Source organism: Zonotrichia leucophrys, chromosome 3 (genome assembly GCF_028769735.1).
Source record: "Zonotrichia leucophrys gambelii isolate GWCS_2022_RI chromosome 3, RI_Zleu_2.0, whole genome shotgun sequence".
Lineage (NCBI taxonomy): Eukaryota > Metazoa > Chordata > Aves > Passeriformes > Passerellidae > Zonotrichia > Zonotrichia leucophrys.
The window spans coordinates 1116706-1139030 of record NC_088172.1 but is presented as its reverse complement, the minus strand read 5'-3'; the positions used below and the strand labels follow the sequence as shown (position 1 = coordinate 1139030).

General features: G+C 35.8%; 1 protein-coding gene across 2 annotated transcripts in view; it reads left to right on the top strand.

The window, feature by feature from the left end:
* The window catches only part of GRIK2 (glutamate ionotropic receptor kainate type subunit 2), a 370464-nt gene that overhangs the window by 324302 nt on the left and 23837 nt on the right, over window positions 1-22325 (top strand). For both annotated transcript variants that reach the window (XM_064707223.1, XM_064707224.1), the window contains exon 15: window positions 11261-11486. In XM_064707223.1, coding sequence (XP_064563293.1) covers window positions 11261-11486 — 226 coding nt within the window. The remainder of the gene's footprint in view (window positions 1-11260; window positions 11487-22325) is intronic.

The following is a 22325-nucleotide window of genomic DNA, read 5'->3' as shown; positions in this document are numbered from 1 at the left end:
ATTTCATCCACTTTGTTTTGTTTGAAATTGTTTGTATTGCTTTTGCTTCACTGCTTTGTCTGCTTTTCCTCATGGCATATGCAAGGAAATCATGTTTGTGGTGTTGCTAAAACACATTTTCCAACACAATGGCTTTCAAGCTCATAGGTGATCTCTTTAACCCTATCTGTGAGTAGTGAAGGGGTCAACCAAAGGGCCACACAAAATGATAAAGTCATGATAACGCATTCACAGTGGCATCAGTTGTGTCCTAAAGTACAATCACAAACACTAGCTGTGCAACTGGTAATTTTTGTCAAACTATGGGGGAGCTAGGTGTAGTGGGATAAGTAGTATGATATACAATGCAGAATGAATTAAATGAGTTTTTTGTACTTTCACTCTATTTTTGTTTTCACTGCCATTTTTTTTCAATTTTATGTAATACATATGAACAACAACGCATTGAGTCAGTCACCACTAAAGTTGTTAGCTTTTAAAACTGAAATTTAATACGTATTTACTTATTGTTTATTGAGGTTTCTAAAATGGTTGCTCATAAATTAGTTTCCATAAAATTCCTTAGAATAAAATTTTCTCAAATATTCCAATTAAAACAAAATAAGGAACTAAGTCAAACACTGTAGTCCCAGTTGTTGTTATTATTGGAAACTGCTCAGCAAGATGATTTGGTAGCATCCTGAAAAGGCTGGCTTGTTTTTGTAAGCAGATTAGCAGAGATAATAATATAAATTTAGCTAAATTCAACTTAATGGATTCTCAAACTACATCAGAAATTGTGTTTCCCATTAGCTGCTTACTAGATGAATAGCAGAATTACTTTTCTGTCCAATTGATCAATTTGATGACAGTTTGAAGGAGAAACAGAATGAGGCACAGCTACACCCAGCGATTCCATGAAGGAAATACCTAGAACAGTTGGATAATCATAGAATTACTGCATGATTTGGGCTAGAAGAACATTAAGGTCATCTAGTTCCAATTCCTTATGGTCATTAACAGTAAATTTTCTAGGAGTTATCACATACCAGCCCACACAATTTTTTTCTGATGGCACATAGATTTCCACTAGACCACATCAGTACCTTTCAAATATCTGTTCCTTCTCTTGACTGTATTTCGGAACTTGGATGTCACAGGACACAGAGGAATTATTTCAAGCCATTTTGAAATGTTGCATTATTGATAAAAAAATTCTGCTCTGCCCCTAAAGTGCATTGATTATAAAGTGTTATTGCTTTTACCATGTGCAACTATAAATACATCAATGTTCACTGAAGATCACACATGAGATTGCTACTCAGAATGATGCTTTATTTTCCCCCCAAGACTGGTTCTGCACAGTTCAGTTATAAATTCAGGCATCTGTATGAGCAATAATGAAGTAATTGGCATGGGATTAGCCAGAGAAATCTTAGAATAATCTATGGCTTAGTGTTGGTGTATTATTTAACATTAACATGACTGATTTAAATCACTGGGTGGTCAAACAAGCTGGTAATTTGTTTTCACATTTTCATTCATTGGAAATTTTCAGTTACTTTATTGCTGCTAATTTTGAGCAATTCTTCTGAAAAGAATTCAAATAGAGAAGTCAATAATGCTGGAAAGTGAATTCTTTCCTCCTGTTCTGCCATACACTTGTATGGACTCACTTTCTTAGACATGTCCAAATTGCAGGATTCAAGTAAACGCATTAATTGTATTTCACTCTAACTTTTGACATGTTGTATCATTTTATCAGCAATGCAATTTTCTCCATCAATTTCTAGTAAGTTGGGTAGGGGCTCTATATATCAGTACTAAAGCATACTCAAAACTGCATCCTATAACTTTGCCATTGTCTGTGTTTTATGTGCAGATCATTAACAGAAAACATGTAAATTCATTTAGATGTGTAGATGAATTCTTCATCATATATTAATCAAGAACTAGTCTGGCTGAAAAGTTCCTCTGTCTTTTATTGTATCTTTTAATTCCAGATATTTTAGATTATTTTTTAAATTATTTTTATTGCTGGAGGGAAGCAGCTCCTTAAGTGTTATGCTGCTTATCTTCTCAAGTATGTTGTTCAAGAAACTAAAGGTGTTTAAAGATAAAACTGCCAGAATTTTTCCAAGATTTGACAGATTTGCTAACAAAAAATCTTCTGATCAGTATCCCACCACTCCTCTACACCTTTGATAAAAACCACATATGGCATAAATCCTGTTTGCCTGAATTAACTCCAATTTTCTACTCACCAAGGTCGGGAAAGTACAGAGAAAGACTCAGCTGTTAGCACATATGGTCCAATGTGGTCGGTAATTTACTTTGTGTAATAAGAAAGTACAGAATGCTAAACCCAAATCCCACTGCAAAATACCTCAGTGGTGGCTTATGCTAATGTATAGAAAGCAAATATTTTACATGAACTATTTTGTGAAGAAATACTGAAAATTATTGGCCATTTTGGATGTAAAGAGTTTTTTTATGTTTTCCAACAGAACTGATAGGTGAATTTATTGGGAGAAAAAACCCCAGCAATCTGTCTGTGCAACAAGGCTCATTTTGATGACTCTCATTGCAAGTAATAGTTAATACTATTTCTACTCTTTGAATGGTGTTGTTAGGAAAAAAAAATGACAGTGGAAATTCCACTACATTTTTGAAAACTGTGAAGACAGTGAAACAGTATTTATTTTTAACTATGGGGCTTTTTTTGGGAAAAAAAAAAGGACCAATAATAATTAATGAGATTTCTATCTCCTGCTCATTCAAAGAGATCTTTGATCAAAGAACTGCTGAGTTTAGTTTCTAATGTTGCCAAATAAGTTTACCAAATCTCAACAGCAACAATGTTTTGAGGATAGCACATATTAATTGTGCTTTGAATATTGCACAAATATCTCTCACACAGGTATGGATGCTGTGAGAATATGTTTGTTAAAATGTGGCATTGTGACAATTCTTGCTCTTTTAGGGGTAATATTTAAAGTAATATTTGTGACCTTCATGCACAGTTGCAAGGATAAAACTGTGCAGGCAGTGCTTTTGGAAAATGGGATTGTTTTCAGATACAGTGCAAATGAAGTGTGGATTTCTGTACATGCAATTTGTATCTCAGAACAGGCAGAGCGCACAGAAATAAGTTTATCTTTACAAACATCAAGAATATAGGTTATGCTTTAGAAACAGACTGCGTTTTATTAAATTTTTATTCCTACTTATAAAGGTAAAAACCTGCAGAAGTGTGAGATATATGACAGTTGTCATCTTCCACAGTATTTTACAAGAACTCTTGTGATGTTACTTATTATTCAGCAGAGGACTATATATCATTCTGGTATAAAAGACAAGAAAGTCTTCTGAAATCCATTAGTGATTTTAGAGCTATGAAGTCTTTACCTATTTCCAGGTCAAAGCTGATTGACCTGGAAAACTTATTTCAATAGTATTAAAGCAAAAACTTATTTCAATAGTATTAAAGTTTGGGGGTTTTTAACCATAGGTTACTTGAAATATTTAACATTTGTTCAAAATCTTTGTGTTTTAAAACAAAAAGTCAGCACAATCAGGGCAAGAGTGAAAATGTCTTTCTCTGAGCACTACATTTTTCATTCCTTGTAGCTCTATTCTTGGCAGAAACACCTTTCCTCTTTTCATTTGTGCTCTATGGACCATAAAAACTGCCGTTATGGAGGAGAGAACGCTGTATGCATTACTTTTATTGTTTTTATGCTGACACAACAAAATCTAAATTGTCTGGTTCACGTAGGGGTTTTCAGGCCTCAGCGGTTCTGAAAAAATAAGGGGGAAAAATAAAAAAAAAGGCAGGAAAATAGTACTCTGAGGCCAGAGGGCTAGAGTGAATGAGACCAAGATGAAAAGAGAGTTTCTTTTGCTTTTTTCTGTGGTGACTTAGAAGAAGCTAGTCTAATAGTTCTAGGAGACAATCAAGAAAAAAAAATTATTAAAGAGATTGGTATTTATAGCTACTTGCTAAACTGTTCAAAAAATTAGATGATACACAGAAGCCCACTTGAATTAAGTTCATCTGTTCAGTGATAGAGGACAGCTAAACTGATTTAAATCTGGACTGTGCATGGCATTGTATTATCCTGTGGAGGCGTCAGGTGCAGATATGCAATTAAGACCAAAATGTGTTTTACACATAACTCAGCTATGTCAAAATCAGTAATTATAATGCTTTAGTTGCCTCAAAAAAGCACTTTTGGAGCATAGAATTAGCTAAGACTTATGAGAAACTAGAAATTGTCTTGGTCATTAAAACAAATTTAAATGTACTATTTAAAACAAGCTATCTTCAACAAGATGTGTAGTGGTTATTGAAAGCTAAAAGTTAAGTGTATAAAGCTAAAAAATTAATAAGTGTCATCTTTTATTTGGATTCCTGTATATATCATTACTTATATTCTTATACTGTTGTTTAGTTCAGGAGTCCCAGTAATGGATTGTTGTTGGGCACTTCAGAAACATTGAGTTGTTTGGAGAAAACAGTGCCTCTTCCAAAGAATTCAGTTGTGTGTTAAGAACTGGGAGAGGTGGATCAGTGTACACAGATATGTGTTATCTGCTATATGAAGTACACAATGGAGAAAACACATCATCATTGATAGGTACTTGAACAGCAGCAATCAGCCTTTACAAATTTCCATTTGGTGAGACTACAGGCAGGTGAACAGGGTATTTATGTTTCTGTGCAATTTATTTTCATTTGTTATACTGTTCAAATTCTTTTGGATAGCATTTTCTTTGATTTTTTCTGTATTTATAATTCTTCAGGAGAATTGCAGGATACATAAGGCTGTTTGTTCTCTCAGTTTTAAGCTTGTCACACTGTGATTTGAAATGTATTCTATTAATTATCTTTGTTGATCTCTCTATTAATGGTACTAATCTTCTGTGGCCTAAAATACTGGAGGCATATCCCAGGTGTTTTAGAACATGTATAAGCAGTAAGAGGATTTAATATAACATTTGTTTCACCTAAATTTGACATCTAAACTTCTTGTGTTTAGAAAAAATCTTGAGCTACATTAGTGCTCTTGCCATTATTAAGAACATCAGAAATGTATTTTCTAGCTTATTTCACAGCTATGTAGATTTAGGCTATATGTCAAAACAAAATGTCAAACCTACAAAGAAGAATAAGGAATGAATAAAATAGCTTACTATAGGAACAGTTAAGTTTGGTTTCCTATACTTTTGTTCAGGATTTCCAAAGGGTCGTGTATGAAAAAATTAGGATATGAATCCATTTGAGTTTCAGAGGAATGAAGAGGGAAAAAAAAGACAGGAAAACACACCCCTCTGGATAATGATATGTTTGCCTTTGGCTTGATGTATGAACCAGATAAATTCACAATGCTTTTGGCGTTTGCTTGGTTTATTTCTTTTGTTTTCACTTTTTTTTCTCCCCAAACAAGGAAATTATATATTTTGTTTTGTTTTCTTGAAATTGTCCAAGGTCAAAATTTGAAGTCTCCAGAAACTCCCTAATTACTGTAGATAAGGTCATGCTGATAAAGGATCAAAGAAATCAATGAGAACTCAAAGTTTGAAGGGCTCTCTAGAGGTGCCTTACTCTTCTTAGAGGAGATCTGCTTTTCTAGTTCAAATCATAGTGTGAGATTAACTTATTCAGGGTGCATGGTGCTAGATTCATTTATTCAGAGTTACACTAAGCTGTCTCAAATATTTCCAGTAAGCTGATTCTACGACTTCTCTGAGCTACATGTTCCAATACTTAGTTTTTCTCATTGTGAAGAATTTTTTCCTTTCACTCAGAGAATTTCCCATTAGAAGCACTGGCTATTGCCTCTTATGCTGTCCCCACACGGACTAATGAGGAGACTACCTTCAGCTTTTCTTTAACATTTTCTTTAGGTAATGGAAGAAAGCCATTAGATTCTCTGTAAGCCTTCCATTCTAGGAAACACGCCATTTTATATAAATCTTTCTTTGTAAGTTAAGATCTCCAATCTTCTGATAACTTTGGTGGGCACTGTCTAATTTTACCATTTCTTTGAACTTTGAGAATGAAAACTGGACAGAGCATTCTTGGTGTAGCTTGAAAAATTCCAAGTGTTGTGGATTAATCATTTCCCTTGTTCTGGGTTTGCCTATAGTCTGCTGATATTGCCTGCAGTCTGCTTTCCTGCTGCAGAGAGGCTGCTTAGTTATGTTCTGCTAGCTGTCTTCTTGGCACCATAAATCCTTCTTGTGGGATCTCAGGATCTGAGTCCTGAGGTGCCGAGCCACCGAGACCACCCTTGGGGGGCTCGGGAGTCCTGGAATGTTCCAGAAGTGTCTGGTGGCTGGACTTTGATCCTACACAGGAGACGACACCTGTATGAGGATAGGAGGGTTTCACCGGGGTGAATGGTGAAGGGATTGGTTAATTAGAGGGTGAGACACAGGGTTTAGGATTTCTGTACAGGGGGGTTTAGAGAAGTAAGATGGAGGAATTGGGGCGTGTCCTGTCCTCCTTCTTCTTCTTCTTCTCCTCCATCTTCTTTGGCCATGGTGGCACTTTGGGATTGGTCATTACTGAAAGTGCACCGGGCAATAAGAATAAATGGTATTGGGGAAAAATGATAAATATTGTACACGTAACAATGGGTATAAAGATAGGTGACTGTCCGGAGGGCAGCACAGTGTGCTCATGGCTGGCTGCTGAGCAGAGCTCTGTTCGGCTGAAAGAAAATCTTTTAGATAAACAATTAATAAACATAGAGATCGAAAGAAGAACTGAAGCCTCTTCTCGTCCTTTGATACGCGGGCTGCCCCAAGGCCACCCCGGGCCTTTCCAGGCCCCTCAAACAGCCGAGAAAACCCGACACTTCTCAGCAAAGATTCACTCCCACCAGCCAATTCCCAGCCACTATGGATGCTTGGGATTACTTTTTCACAGCATAGACTTTGAATTTCTCTTAAATCTCATACATTTCCTGTTATGCTAATTTCCAAGCCTTTTGTGATCTATCTACATGGTAGCTCTTTCTTTCAGTATTTCTGCCTCTCCTCTCTGTTTCATGTCATCCACAAACTTGATGAGGGTGCTTTCAGTACCATTTTCCCAACTGCTTGTAAAGATACTGAGTAGTATCAGGTCTAGGGCTGACCCCTGAGGCAGTCAAATCTTGACAAGATGCTGATCTGGCTTGAGATGTTAAATATTACCTTCTTTGCCATTTCTCTACCTGAAGCTGCTCCATCTGTCCAGTGCTTATCCTTCCAGGTTGTCATCAAAGATATTTTGAGAGACCATGTTTAACACCTTGATAAGGCTCATTTGCATTGATCTCTCTTCATATTCTTTTTGTAAATGTGAAAGTGATGAGCTTGGTGAAGTCATTCAGAAGTGACACTTCATAGTTTGCCTATTACATAAGGTCAGCATGAATGGGCATTGTTCCTTTAGCTTTTAAAAATTCCATGAATCAACTTTAAGAAAAGTGACTTGTGTCCACTAAGCATGAAAAACTCAGGGAAACAAAAGTCACAAAGCTGTTAGACTCTTAGAGAATTCTATTAGTATTAGTAGTAGGATTGGGAATCTGTGGGTTTTTTTCCTCACATAATAATTGTGATGATGTAATTCTCATGTGGTGGAGAATACTTTCATAAAATATATCAGTACTGGGTTGCTGATTTTTTTTACTTTTTTTTTTCAAAATTTTATCTTAATTATCTTCAATCTTCCCTTAGTTACTACAGACTCTTTTGAGTTTAAATATTGCATTGGTGAAAGCAAAGCTGAGGCATTTTCTGTAGCACCTAAATGCTTTTAGAAGCCAGGAAAGAAGTTGTAAGCTATCATTAAAATAAAAATCTCTATTAATGGATCTGTAATTTTTCCTTCATAGAAAAATGTCAGAATTAGTCTGGCACATTTTTACTGTGCATTTATCCACTCTTGATTTGTGCTATGAAGTCTGCTTCCATGTACTTTGATCCTTGTTTATTCTGTCATATTTTCAACATTCTGATATTTTTCTAACCCTGTGGTCCAGAGTCCCGCTGCTCAGACATTTCTTTCCAAGCCAGTGCTCCAGGATGGAGCAGTAAGTAACACATTACTGACAATGACTCATTCTGTTTCCAGACTCATATTTATACATAGCATTAGACTATGACTAACTTAGAGCCTTTGCCATGGTTCCATTTGTGGTCCCTGACAAGCACAGTTATCTTCCAAGGATGTTTAATTCATGAGTGCTGAGTGTGACACTGACAGTATCCTCTGAATGTCATTTGTGAGAGCTAACATTTTATGCATCAGGTTTGATGCTGAGATGAGTTTCTAGATTTGCTTAATCTTTTCATTTCCAGCTTTCCTATTAGTTAGTTCTGTTTTTTCTTCCAGTGAAATTCAAGGCATAGGCAGCTTTCTTATGTCTTCAGCATTCCCGAGGGAACACAAGCATGGCAAACCATGTCACCATGAGTTATCTCATGCAAACATCATTTCCGGCTGATTTCAACTTAGGTTGGATTTCCTGACAGTGATTTCCCGTTAGATGAAACAATATGGTGAACTAACCCAGATAAAATAATACACGTCATTGATGGAGTGTATAGGTTGATTAACCAGATTGATTTGCACACAATGAAGGAAGGTGGAAACGTAATGTAAATTGCAGCATCTGCTTCTAACAGTGTGAATGATACAGTCATAACCACAGGAAGCATGTTGGAGCGTCATTATATTTAATTCAATGTCAAATGGGTCCCGATGCTTTTCATTGTTCTGACTTCTTGATTTTCATCAATGAGTCCACTGAGTATTTTGGCAAACACAGGATAACTATTTGTGGTTATATTTTCCTAAATCAATGACAAAGGTTTTTTAATTTAAGACTGAAAAAAAAAGAATCTCTTGTGCACCAAAAAAAAAAGCAAATATAGGTTTCAAAATTAGAATGGTGCTATTCCCTGGCATAATTTCAGCTTTTAGAGGTGGAAGAAAGTAGTGCAAAAGCATTCACTTTTTGTGCACTTTCTGTCATCCTTGTCAGTTTTACAGTGGTGAGCCCTGTGCCCTTGTATTCTAGATTTTGTGTTCTTTTCTTCATTAATCATATGTAGACTGTTTTAATGTTTTCATTTCATTTTAATTATTTCAGTAAATGAGCTGTCCTGTGCTGGATCTTTCTCTGATTTTGTTGATGACTTTTTTCCTTTTCTTTTCAATAGTAACAGTGGCTTCATCCTAGCTGATTAAATCAGTCATCACAATATGAACATTCTGTCCTTTAAAGGATATTGTATTTTTTTTCCATGTGTTCTAATGATTGAGTAGAAACCTACCATTCCCCTTGCTAATATTTTTTCATCCTTGAGTTTATTTTTTTCTCAATAAAAATAGAAAAATACATATGTACTACAGTTCCTTCTATTTTTTTTTTCTTGTTGTATCTCATTTGCCTTTTCTTTGCTCCCCCCACCATGTGTCAGCAATGTGCATCTAACCATTTGCTAGAATTTTTTTCTCTGCCACAGTTTTATATTTCTCAGATTACTTATTGTAGCTAAAAAATTTACTGGGGTACAGATTATACGATGAAATTATTAAATAAGGGTTCTTGGTAAAATTTTGCAAGTATTGAAAAACATTTATTTCCACCCTGTCTGCATTACACATTAACTCAAATTCCTACAGAGCATTCATTTCTTGAAGTATATTATGCTGCAATGTAATATTAAATGCTTGCAAGAGTTATTTGATTTAAAAAAAGCACAAATACTATGATGAGAGACCCTGTCTATTTGGTCATCTCTATTCTATGTGTTCATAGAATACTCTGAAGAGAAATGCTTTCCTCTGTCATTGTTACTAAAATCTTTTGCAATCAGGCCCAGATTATGTTCAGTACAACAACAATGTGCAAAATTCAGAGCCCTAAAAGTCTTCAGTTTTGTTAGCATTGACACCAGACTCAGCTCAAATGCTTGATTTCTCAAGTCCCCAGGCATAGTGAAAGAGCTCTTGGATTGTATTTCAGAAGGGGGACATAGCAACCTCTTTTATCTAAATAAATGTTCTTTTTCATTCCACATACACTGCAAATTCTCTTTTGGGTCAGAATTTCTGGCTGTCAATCATCTGAACTTCAGACATGTTTGTAGTGTCAATCTTTGTTTAGTATTTCTTCCAGATCTGATGGCAGAATTATGTTTAAGGGTGACATCAAAAGAGGAAAGAGACCTTAAAAAGTCTGATTATGCTAGTGTTTATGTGATATTTCTACATTTTATTTACAAGGCAAAATTTAACATTACAGAACATTTTCTGATACATCTTGAGTTTGCAGTGTTATTAAACAGATGGGAAAAATGTTGTATAAAAGGTTCAGTATGTCTAATAAGTTAAGTTTATCCAGTCATTATGATCTCTTAAGGACTGTGTTTTACAAAACTGAGAGAAGGTAATTACCTTTTAAAAACAACTCAGGTGAAATAAAGGAAGCAACTCCTCTGTAGTTACTCAGCATCAATTTCTTCCAAACTACTGACTCCTTTGTCCCAAATTACTCACTCCCTTCCTACCACAACAGTTCTTTGTATTCTGAAAATATTAAATCAGAAAACACATATTAATTTTTAGGACTTCCAGTTGTCCATTTCTGTAAGGCAAGCTAGCCTTATTATGACCTGAGAGTGATATTATCTCTCACCTAAAATTTTTCTCCAAGTATTTTTGTCATGTATGGTAGGTAAAATGTTATCTGTCCTCTCCTTCAACTGTTTTCTCCATACACTGTCATCTGTGAGCACTTTCATTACTTCAGATTGCCACGCTATGCATGGGGTTTTCAGAACTGTTCAGCTGAGTGATTGAAATAAGAGCAAAATTTCACTTGTGCCAGAATCCACAGATTCTCCTACAAAACTTAACAACATAGTTCATTATCTTTGCTAGAGTGAAATACTTAATATATTTCCGCTGACCTGAAGTACTTGTAGGCCTTCCTCCTGTGTAAAAACATATAAACAATAAAAACTGATCAACAACAGATATTTCACATTGGAATATCTGGACTGTCCAGACAAACTGGACTGTGAGTTGTTTTTTTTAATGGAGAAGATGAGAAGTACAAATGAGATGAAAGATGCAGGTATCCTTAGAAAATTGCCTTGGTAAAACCTGACACAGTAAAATCCGAGAGGACAGCAATGTGCAAATTGAGAGTTTGCTTTCACTCATAGATGCATATTATTCTTACTCATGTTGCATTTAATATTTGTCTTTCAGAAATCCAAAATCTCCACTTATGACAAGATGTGGGCCTTCATGAGCAGCCGGAGGCAGTCAGTGCTTGTCAAAAGTAATGAGGAAGGAATCCAACGCGTGCTTACCTCTGATTACGCATTTCTAATGGAGTCGACAACCATTGAGTTTGTCACACAGAGGAACTGTAACCTGACACAGATTGGAGGCCTGATAGACTCCAAAGGTTACGGCGTGGGAACTCCCATGGGTAGGTGAAATGTCAACCACTTGTTCTCTGTTCATTAATCGTAGTTCCTGCACCAGTATGGGAATCATCCCATACACTGTTCCTTTCTCTACATTGCCAGCATCTACCTTTATTTTCTTTTTTCCAACCAGGCACAATACATATTTTGTTAAATTTTATGGACTTTATTGTATTTTCCAAAACGAAAACTGTTATTACTTTATAAATAGATGTATATTTTCATATGATAAATTTGTTTTACACGGTGCCTTCCATATGTTCAATAATAACAGCAGTACTGTTCATAGTACTGATCAGTACTTTATCATATTAAAAAAAAAAGTTTTTAAATATTTTGATCTCTGTGTTTAGAGAATGAAGTCGGAATAGTGGAAGGCTTGCATTCGCAAGTGGGGCTGAGTCTTTTAAAGAGGGCTAATCGCTGAGATTGCTAAAAGAGGAGGAAAAGATTCCATACCATGCTACAGACACAGCAAATATTGATTTACCCTTGTGGAGTATAGGCTTGCATACTGGCTTGGAAATTCTAATCCTTTAAGTATTTTCCAGGTCAGCTGCTTTTTACTAATTACAAAACTTTAGTTTCTAGATTAAAAGCCAACTACAGGTATTAGCTTGGTTGTAGCCTGGCTCCTAGAATCCACAGAAGGGGATTCAGCAAGAACTGAGTGCAGTGATTTTTTTAAGGATATGAGGTGAAGATCCAGCATTAAATTTCAGGATAGATGGGAATAAAAATTATGTCACACAGAGACTGCGAGTACCACACAATAATTCCACTTAATATTATAAGGTGGTTCTATTGACTTATTAATCAGGTAAGTATTTATTTCAACTTCATTTTAAACAAGAATTTATCATTTTGACATTGATGTGGATACATTTTTTTTTTTTTTTTCAGACAGGTCTTAAGTTTGATACTGTTTTCATCTGTGTTAATAACATATGTTATATCATTGCACTGGGAAAGTTGTGTCCAGTACTATAATTAAGGCACATGGAAAGGAATTTTAATAAATAAAGTTTACTGGAATATCTTGGATAAAGAGGTACCTAGTATTATCAAACACAGATTCGCCTATATATTGGATATATGTACTGCTACTTCAGTCTCTGAAATTTTCACTGTTTCAGTAATTTTCTATGTAACAGACACCTGCTGAAGAAGTTATGATTCTGTTCACTCTGCCTTTGAAGAGTTTGTTGTTAGGGATATAGTTTTTATTCATATCAATTTTTCCACCCCATTCTATTGTGGCCCTTGTGTTGCTGAATATATTCTATAGATGTGCAAATGACAGAATTGACTGAACTTCAGACCTGCTGGTCTTTTTGGCATCTTATATTTTCTTATTTATAAACCTTTGTGTTATTTTGAGTATAAAGCCCACATTTCATTTAGGTTTAGTATGAAAAAAATCAAATCTTAGGAATATTTTATAATCTTTAAATAAGCTGCATGCAAACTTGTGAAGTATCTGAGGCACGCCCCAGAAATTTAAGTGAACTTTGAAATGTTCACTGATAGAAATCAGAGACCAAAACACTCTAAAAATTGTTCTATTTTTTTTTGTTTATGTGTAAGTCAGAGAAGCATCATAAACACCAGAGAAAGCATCTTTAAAACAATGATAAATTCAGGATCAGAATTCTGGAGTTTAAGTTTAGGGGAAGAAATACTGAATGTAAAGAGCCAAGGCAGCTGAGTAAACTTTCTGTAGGTCTTTGTTCCCTACTTTATATGGGGACAGAAGGCACTATTTCTTTACTAATTTTGAGTCACATCAGAGACATTATTCAGCTCTTATTCATCCACAAGATTCCAAGTAACAAAAAATTATCTGTGTCAAGAGAAAAAATAGTATTGTACAAGGGGGTATGTGAGCGGACAGTTGTCTTGAATCAAGATGAAACAATTAGAGGACATACCTGCAGGAATCAGCAATCACCAAAGGAAAAATAAGAGTTAAAATAAAAATAAAATAAAATAAAATAAAATAAAATAAAATAAAATAAAATAAAATAAAAAATAAGAGTTAAAAACAGTCTTAAACTTAACAAAAACAGTTAAAGAAAGATCTGAAAAAAAGATGACAGCTTCATAAGGGGAAATAGAACAAAATGTAAAATAGATGTAAAGTAAAATTTTTCACAAAAGAAATGAAGGTAGAAAAAAACAGCATCTGGGACTTTCCCAAAACAGCTAAGAATGAGATTAATCCAATATTTCAGCAGTATCTATGAAATGCTGTTGAGAGAGCTGACATTTATAATGGGTTTATTTCCTGTGTATTAGGTGCACAGTCTCAGAAGAAAGGGATTGTGCAACCTCTGCTAGAATGATGCATAGTTTGCACATACATTTGAAAGGAATCCTTATGAAGAAGCATTTCCATGATGTCTGTCAGAATAGTTTTGTTAAATATTTTGCTTTATTGGAGCTAAAAAGTATTACAGAGCAGTGGATAATGCAAAATATTCTCATGCATTATAGCTAATCTCATTTCTACAGGGAAAAATAATTCTAGAGACTTTAAAAGAACTAATGACTTGGTTATATCTATAGAAGTAGATTACATCATTATTTAATGACTGTGAAAGGAGTTTATAGACATGCAACTGAGTAATATCTTTTTAGTTAATAATCCTACAAGTAACTTGTCAAGTGCTTGGAAAACTGCAGTGTAATGGTTTCACGTACAAAGTATATGCTACTGCTTTTGCCTGTTTGAGAGGCAACTTGTCTACAAGAACAGTACAGAACTACTTGCATTTATAGAATCCGAGAATCACAGAATGCGCTGTGTTGGAAGGGACCCATCAGGATCATGGAGTCCAACTAACGACCCTGAACGGGACACTCCAAAAATCACACCAAGTGCCTGAGAGCACTGTCCAAACACTTGAACTAAGACAGGACAGATGCTGTGGCTGCCACTTCCTTGGGGAGCCTGTTCCAGTGCCCAACCACCTTCTGGATAAATAACCATTTCCTGATTTCAAACCTAAGTGCCCCTGATTCAGCTTCATGCTGTTTCTAGTCCTGTCACTGGTCACCACAGTCAAGAGATCTGCAGATGTGAGATCTCAGCACCTCAGGACTGAGGTGCCGAGCCACCGAGACCACCCCTGGGGGGCTCGGGAGTCCTGGAATGTTCCAGAAGTGTCTGGTGGCTGCACTTTGATCCTACACAGGAGACGACACCTGTATGAGGATAGGAGGGTTTCACCGGGGTGAATGGTGAAGGGATTGGTTAATTAGAGGGTGAAACACAGGGTTTAGGATTTCTGTACAGGGGGGTTTAGAGAAGTAAGATGGAGGAATTGGGGCGTGTCCTGTCCTTCTTCTTCTTCTTCTTCTTCTCCTCCATCTTCTGTGGTGATGGTGGCACTTTGGGATTGGTCATTACTAAAAGTGCACTGGTCAATAAGGGTGAAAGGTATTGGGGAAAAATGATAAATATTGTACACGTAACCATGGGTATAAAGATAGGTGACTGTCCGGAGGGCAGCACAGTGTGCTCATGGCTGGCTGCTGAGCAGAGCTCTGTCGGGCTGAAAGAAAATCTTTTAGATAAACAATTAATAAACATAAAAACCGAAAGAAGAACTGAAGCCTCTTCTCGTCCTTTGATACGCGGGCTGCCCCAAGGCCACTCCGGGCCTTTCCAGGCCCTCCAAACAGCCGAAAACCGGACATGCACCTGCCTTATCTCTTCTCCTTATGAGGAAGCTGTAACTGCGATGGGGTCTCCCCTTCATCTCCTCCAGGCTGGACAGACCAAGTGATCTCAGCTGCTCCTCATAAAGTTTCTCCTCCAGACTTTTCACCACCTTGGCGGCCCTCATTTGGAAGTTCTCTAATGGTTTAATGTCTTATATTGTAGTGACCAAAACTGCCCCCAGCACTCGAGGCGAGGCCGCCTCAGTGCAGAGCAGAGCAGAGCAGGACAATTCCCTCCCATGCCCAGCTCTGATGCTGAGCCTGATGCCCCCCAGGACACCACTGGCCCTCCTGGCTGCCAGGGCACTGCTGGCTCATGTTCCACTTGCCATCAACCAGGACTCCCAGGTCCCTTTCCACAGTGCTGCTCTCCAGACTCTTTTTTCCCAGTCTCCACACACAACCAGGGTTGCCCCATCCCAGGTGCAGAATACAGCACTTGTCCTTTTTAAACTTCATGTGGCGTTACAGGCGTGGTGTTGGGAAGATATATATGTCATCTGCAAAGCTTACAAAAAATACAATTTATCACCAAGAACTGCTGCTTGAAATTGCAGATGTCTTTGCACATAAGGTTAAATTTGCAGGAATCATTTGTTACAGATCTTATGTTGACTGCAGTAGAAAGGATATGGTTGCTTTTGGAGAGCAGCACCAAATGAAGTAGGTGCAACGTATCTTGATTATTTTGAAGACAATAGAATAATAATTAGTGAGAAAATAATTTGCTTGAGTTTAAGCACCTGCAAGAAAAGGATCTAAAAGCTTTCCAAACAGAAAAGTATTCTATCAGTTTATGACAAGATAATCACTTGGAAAATGCAGCCAAGAAAATATAGCACCAATTTAGAGTACTGCAGTAAAGGTTCTTTTCTCATGATGTTAATATTTTCAACTTAGAGAAAGAAAGTTGCACAAGATTAGGAGAAAAAAACCCCAAAAAACTATGGATCAGGAAGTACATGGGTATCAATTCCTTCTCAAAAAAACCTGGAGAAGCAAATTATGAGTTTACATTATTATTTTATTTCCTCTAAAAGCATTAGGGAAGTAAAGAAAGTTTAGATTGCAAAAACATAACTTTGAGGAAGGAAGTTGAAAACAATGTGCTTTTGGCACAAAATGGGATTGTCAGAATCAGCTCACATCTTTAAAATCAACAAGATACAGAGATACTTGAAGTAGGTGTAAAGCAGAATTCTGTATGGTATGAGTAGTGTAATATAAACTAGGTAGAGTGAAATATGAGCGAGGGAGAATTTGGTAAGTTATGCATACAATGCCTGATTCTCATGATATAAGTTTTTAAATTAAAGTTTTGTATGCACCAGAATTCGTTTTCAGTCAGCCACTTCTGATGCTAGGCTAAAAAACACCTTGATTTATAAGGAAAAGAGAACAACAGACCTGGGATGAGATGCCTTGTAACAACTGATACTTTGGAGCAGATAAGGGAGAACCTTGTAATGGGTTTTGTTTGTTTTGTTATCTATCTTTGCAGCATTGTTTATAGCTTTGTAACCAAGAGTATAATAGTTGCTCCACTAGAGAACATTTGTTTGAATTGTTTTTAAATCTTCCAGTTTGAAGATCCACATGCAAGGGGTTTTTATTTGTTTTATTCTGGCATTTTTTATCAGGAAGCACTATTTTGCCAAATGTGTGTTCTTCATCAGTGAACTATATGGAAAATGATTTGCATATCATTGTCAACGTGGTATATAGTTGCTTTCTAATTTCTATCATATTATAATAATATATATAGATATTACCCACAGTTATCTATTAGAAATGCACACGAGTGTCTTTTAGTGGTTGGAATTTGTCTTTGTGGGGGCATTCACCTCATCATCCAATATTGATGTTCATGGGAGGAATAAGGGGTGGGAAGGAGGGAAGAAGAAAGAGAGTGAAAAGGCACAAAAAGACAATTAATAAAGTAGGAATGGGAGAGGAGGAGGCAGGGAGAACAAACCTTTTGGGTATGCAGGGCAACTTATGCTTTCCATTACAGATAAACTGAAGTGTTTATTACCATTTCCAGTGGTTTCAATTTCACATTTCATCATCATGCTTGTTTAAAATTTGGGTTGCTCTTGAATATAGCCTAATTGGGTCTAAATTTACAAATACAATGAGCTCCTAAATGTTTATGATACATCCAAATGCTTATGGTCATCATATCAAACAGATATTGTAGCATTAATTTCAAGAAAACCTGGACAATCCAGCAATCTACTTTTTATGTCCTACTGAAACACTGTTAATTACCTATGGTCAACCTGCTGTAAAACACAGTGATATTAAGTGACAATTGCTACGTTACAATGAATATTTATTAACTTATTTGCTAATGCGAACCACATGGAAGATTAGAAATGTAGCTTTTATACACTTTATGTTAAAGCCTTAATGCTCTGTGAAGCTACTTTCTCCATTTCTTGGGTATTTTTTTTGGGTTTTTTTGGTTTTTTTTAATTTTTTTCCTTTCAGTTTTCTACTTTCCAATTGGAAGAAACATAGTTGAAATAATCTTTTGGAAAAATCATACTTCATCTCTCTGGATGGTGTTTCAGGTTCTTGTTTCTTTTCTAAATTCCTCTTTCTCTTCAGCACGTTTGACAGCAGGCTATTTCCCATCTGGCTTGGGCAGATTTTCTTCTGAGTTGCCATTTGCTTCAGTGTTGAACCTGGAGCACGTAGATGGCTGACAAGTGAATTTTTGGGACTGATTCCACAGGAATAGATCTACTGAGCATGCACCTTTCAGATGTTCTGCCTTCACGTGGCAGATGAGGAGCATCCTGCCGGTACATGCCAGACGAACTCTGTGTGTGTGGAGATATATGCAAAGTAATGCCTTTGACATTTTGAAAATGACAAATGGTGTGTGTAAGTAATCTTGAAAATTGCATAGATTTCTTCTAGCTCTTGAGAAATGCAAAATGGAAAATAGTATATAGCTATGCTGCATAGAAGAAATTAGAGCTAGTTATTTCTCTAATGTTTCCCTGTTGCTGAGCTGCAGAAAATTCCAGAATTAGATTAAGAGGGGGCTTTAGTGGTGTAGCAGTGATGTTCCTAAAACACCTGATAATGGTGAGACAAGAAACATTGATAAAAAGGTGAAATACCCATTTCTTTATCCATTATTCCTTTGCAGTTAATACAATCAAATTCTGCTATTAATATCAATAATGCCTCAGTTGCAAAATATAATGAATCTTTGAATATATTACATGATTCTCTTCACTTTTGCAAGGTTTTTTTCAGTAGCTGTGGTCAAGTGGATCAAACTATGACTCTTCCAGAGCATATTACACTTTGTGTCCCTGGCACTTCCATATTTACGGACTATCAAGATTCCCTGAGAAATACTGGAAAGGGTTTAACATTTAGATCTTTGAAAGCTAATGGTTAACTCAAACATTGTTTGAAAAAGCCCCAAAAATTGCACTCCTCTGGCTATATAGAGACTATTCACTGTGCATGGGCACAAAATACATCTCTCAGGATAGGAATGAAGTAAAGTGATGTATTTTGGGGTCAACATTTCCATCATTTCATTTCAAGTCTTATATAAATACCCATTATACAAAGTTACAATAACTTGCAATAGTAACACAGATACAGTTATGAAAATTAATTTGTATAAATGCATAAAATAGATCTGCATAAGGGATGTCTATAAATTCACAATAGAAAGTTGGCAACTACTGTGATGTAAGAAAGCTGTACCTCACATGTCAAAAAGAAAGATGTGTGAGTAAAATCAACAGCATTCCAGCAGAAATGCATTGGCTGCAGACCCCAGATATCAGCACAGTCACTTAAGTTCAAAGCATGAAACAAAACTTCTAAGTTCTCATGTTCTGATGACTCACAGGTGCCTTTTCAGCAGTTTTCTTTTCTGTAAATTCAAATGAAATATCAAATAAAATGTCTTTTTTAACAGAAATTTTTACCTCTCACACAAAAAGCCATATTTTTCACAGTACATTGTTCTAAGAGATTTTCAAAATTGTGCCCACTTACATATGAATTCCAAAAAATCTCTTTGGCCAACTAATGTAATATGCACATCACTTGCGTTTCTTTATATATTTTTGCATAATGTAACCAATCTTACCATTTTAGAATTTTATTTTTGTAAAATCAGAACCAAGAGTGGGGTTAGTTTCATTTCTTTTGTAATTTTTTCAAATTTCAGTCAACTGTGTAGCATTTAATTAAAATGCTGTTTGGAGTATGTGCATTTTGAAGACAGTAACATTCATATAATTTCATCAGTCACAGAATCTAGAAAGAATATTTCACACTTCATTCACTTAAATTAAAGATTCCACTGCAGAAAAAAAGTAATTCAGACAATAATTTATGATCTGCTACTTGATAGCTTCTCTAGGAATATGGCTTCATTAATTATTAAATTTATCCAAGGCATTAATAAATTAAATAAAATAGCATTCTTCCTACCTCAGTGGTAGGTTGCTGGATTCAGAGATAATTTAAACAAATAAATTGTTTAATCAGTGAATGTATGACAGTTAATTCTCATGTTGAATCCTGTAACTATGTATAGATTCAGCTGATTTATATTACCTGTTCTGTCCCCAGGGAGTGACCTACAAGAAGTATTCACAGTAAAAGTCTTTATATGATAATACAGAATTTTTTAGCTGACCTGACCATGTTCTTAATGCTGGTATTTTGCAAAATATTTCACTACTGTCTTTTTTAAGGGCATGTTTCCAAATGTAGAAAGTTATAAATCATGCACAGTGGGGCATATGAATTACTCAAGACAGATCTTTTAATAGATGCTTGTAATTTCAAATACTATAGCTTAATATATTAAAAATACAAACAAATAAATTATTCATTTCCTAAATATGCAACAGCAAGTGAAAAGAATAGTTTTAACTCTCCCCTTAGAGTTTAGCCAGCCTCCTCCCTGCTGCATTTATTATTCCAGATGGATTTTTCAGCCTGGGTTTCTTTTTGGTGTTTTTTTTCTTTTTGTAAAAAGAATGTCTAAAAATTAGATTACTTCTGGGGCTTGCCTGCAAAGTAAAAAGTGGATAAAATAAGAGTAAATGCCCTGTAAATGCATGACTAGCACTTCATCATCCTATAGATGTGTAGGAGGTTGTCCCCTATGTTTTGTCCATCTTTTTAAAAGATGAGAGCTTTGCTATTTGCAATAACATATATGTAAAGGATGTGTGGGAATGGTTTAAGGCTGCACAAGGAGAGTTCTAGACTGGATATTAGGAAGAATTTCTTTATCCAGAGAGGGATCAAACACTGAAATGTACTTTCCAGAGAGGTGAAACCCCAAGCCTATCAATGTTTAAGAGGCATTTGGACAATGCTTTTATCAATGTGCTTTTACTTGGTCAGCCCTGGATTGGCCAGTCTGTTGGACAAAATGATTGTTGTAGATCCCTTTAAACTGAAATATTCTGTTCTGCTCTATTCCTTTCTTACTATTTTTTATACAATTCATTTATTTTTCTTTGTTCTTCTTTAATTTTTCCTTTTTCCCTTGTCCTTTCTTTTCCCCTCATTTTCTTTCTGTTTGCTTTTACAGTTAGAGAAGGTTGCTAGATACACCAAAAGGATTGGGCTGGAGTGTTAGGTTTTAATCGCTGAATGTTTTCAACTTACTTCAGTATTCCCAGTATGTATAATGTGCATAATCAGACCAATTACGTTACTTCAATTCTTACAGTGTTCAGTTCTGAGAACGTGCTTTCTTCTTACTAAGAAGATGAAGTTCTTTGTTGCTTTTCCAGCTGCTTTTTGAGGACAGATTTGAAGGAAAGACATTTTTACCTAGAGAAGTTTGACAAGGAACTTTTACATGCCTACTGCTTCCATTCTATGGTGCTTTTCTTTGTTCCAGCACAGTTGCACAAACATTCCTGCACATTTTCAACCTGTCCCTCTAGCTTTAATATACTTCTATTAGAGACAACAGGGATAGCAAGGATTTAAAGATTTTGTGAACCAGATCATTCATTAAATTAAAAAAACAAACAAACAAAAAAACAAACAAAACCCAAAACCAACCAACCAAACAAAACAAAGCTCCCCAGGCATAACAGTTCTATCTGTAACCTATGTGAATACAAAAGTAAGGCTGAAGTTTCAGTCATGTCAAACTGCTATAGGGCTGCTGCACTTTGCAAAAGGTGACAGATATTTGAGCTGCTTTAGTGAGCTAAACCAGCAGAATGATGTTCATTCTTTGTTTCATGAAATTATTAATTATTTGTCTTTATATGTATCCACATAGCCGCTGATGAGGCTGGAAGTGTTAATAGTGTGAAGAAAGCAGCGATAGTAGGCAAACAGGGATGTGGGAGAGAAAATGGGATTTCTGCATGGGCAGCTGTTAGGCCAAATCTGAAGACAATCCTGAGAGACTTCCCTGCTTTCTGGTAGTTTCAAAATGTCTAATGTATCTCTCAGTAGGAGAAACAAAACAGCTGTAATTTAACAGATGTGAGTGGATGCAGTGCAGAGGGGAGGTGTCTAAGGGACTTTTCCATATGTTTAAAATTTTTATTTTCCCAATACCTTCCATTCATTCTGTCTCAAATTTTGCAGAACTTGAGTATCGTCCCCTTCACATTGGTGCTTCTTTTTTATCTTCGTTTTTTTTTCTCCTGGAGGTCTAGGCTAAGAATCAAAGAACATTATGGTAGCAAGAGAGCCACAAGAAATTATAATACTGGCTAATATTAAAAACATTAAAATAAAAAAAAAGGATCCCATGGATCCTTTCAAAAGTAACTGTTTGGAGTTTATAAATATTCCTTACTCTTTGAAGTTAAGTCCTGATTGTAGCCGAGGCTGCTTTCTGTATCCTGACATAATTATCTTTTCACACCTCCACCAAATTTAAAAGGTGGCATATTTTGAAGAGTCGTTTTGAAAACTTTCCTCAAATTTCAGGCAAGACTAGAAAACAATGCCAGTGAGCACAATGACTGGCACTGAGCATTACTGGCACATTTATTTCAATTAATGCATACATTTGGCAGTGATCAATGCGGAATTAATTTAAGATTTTTTTTCCCAAGAGACACCCGCAGGGTTTTTTTTTT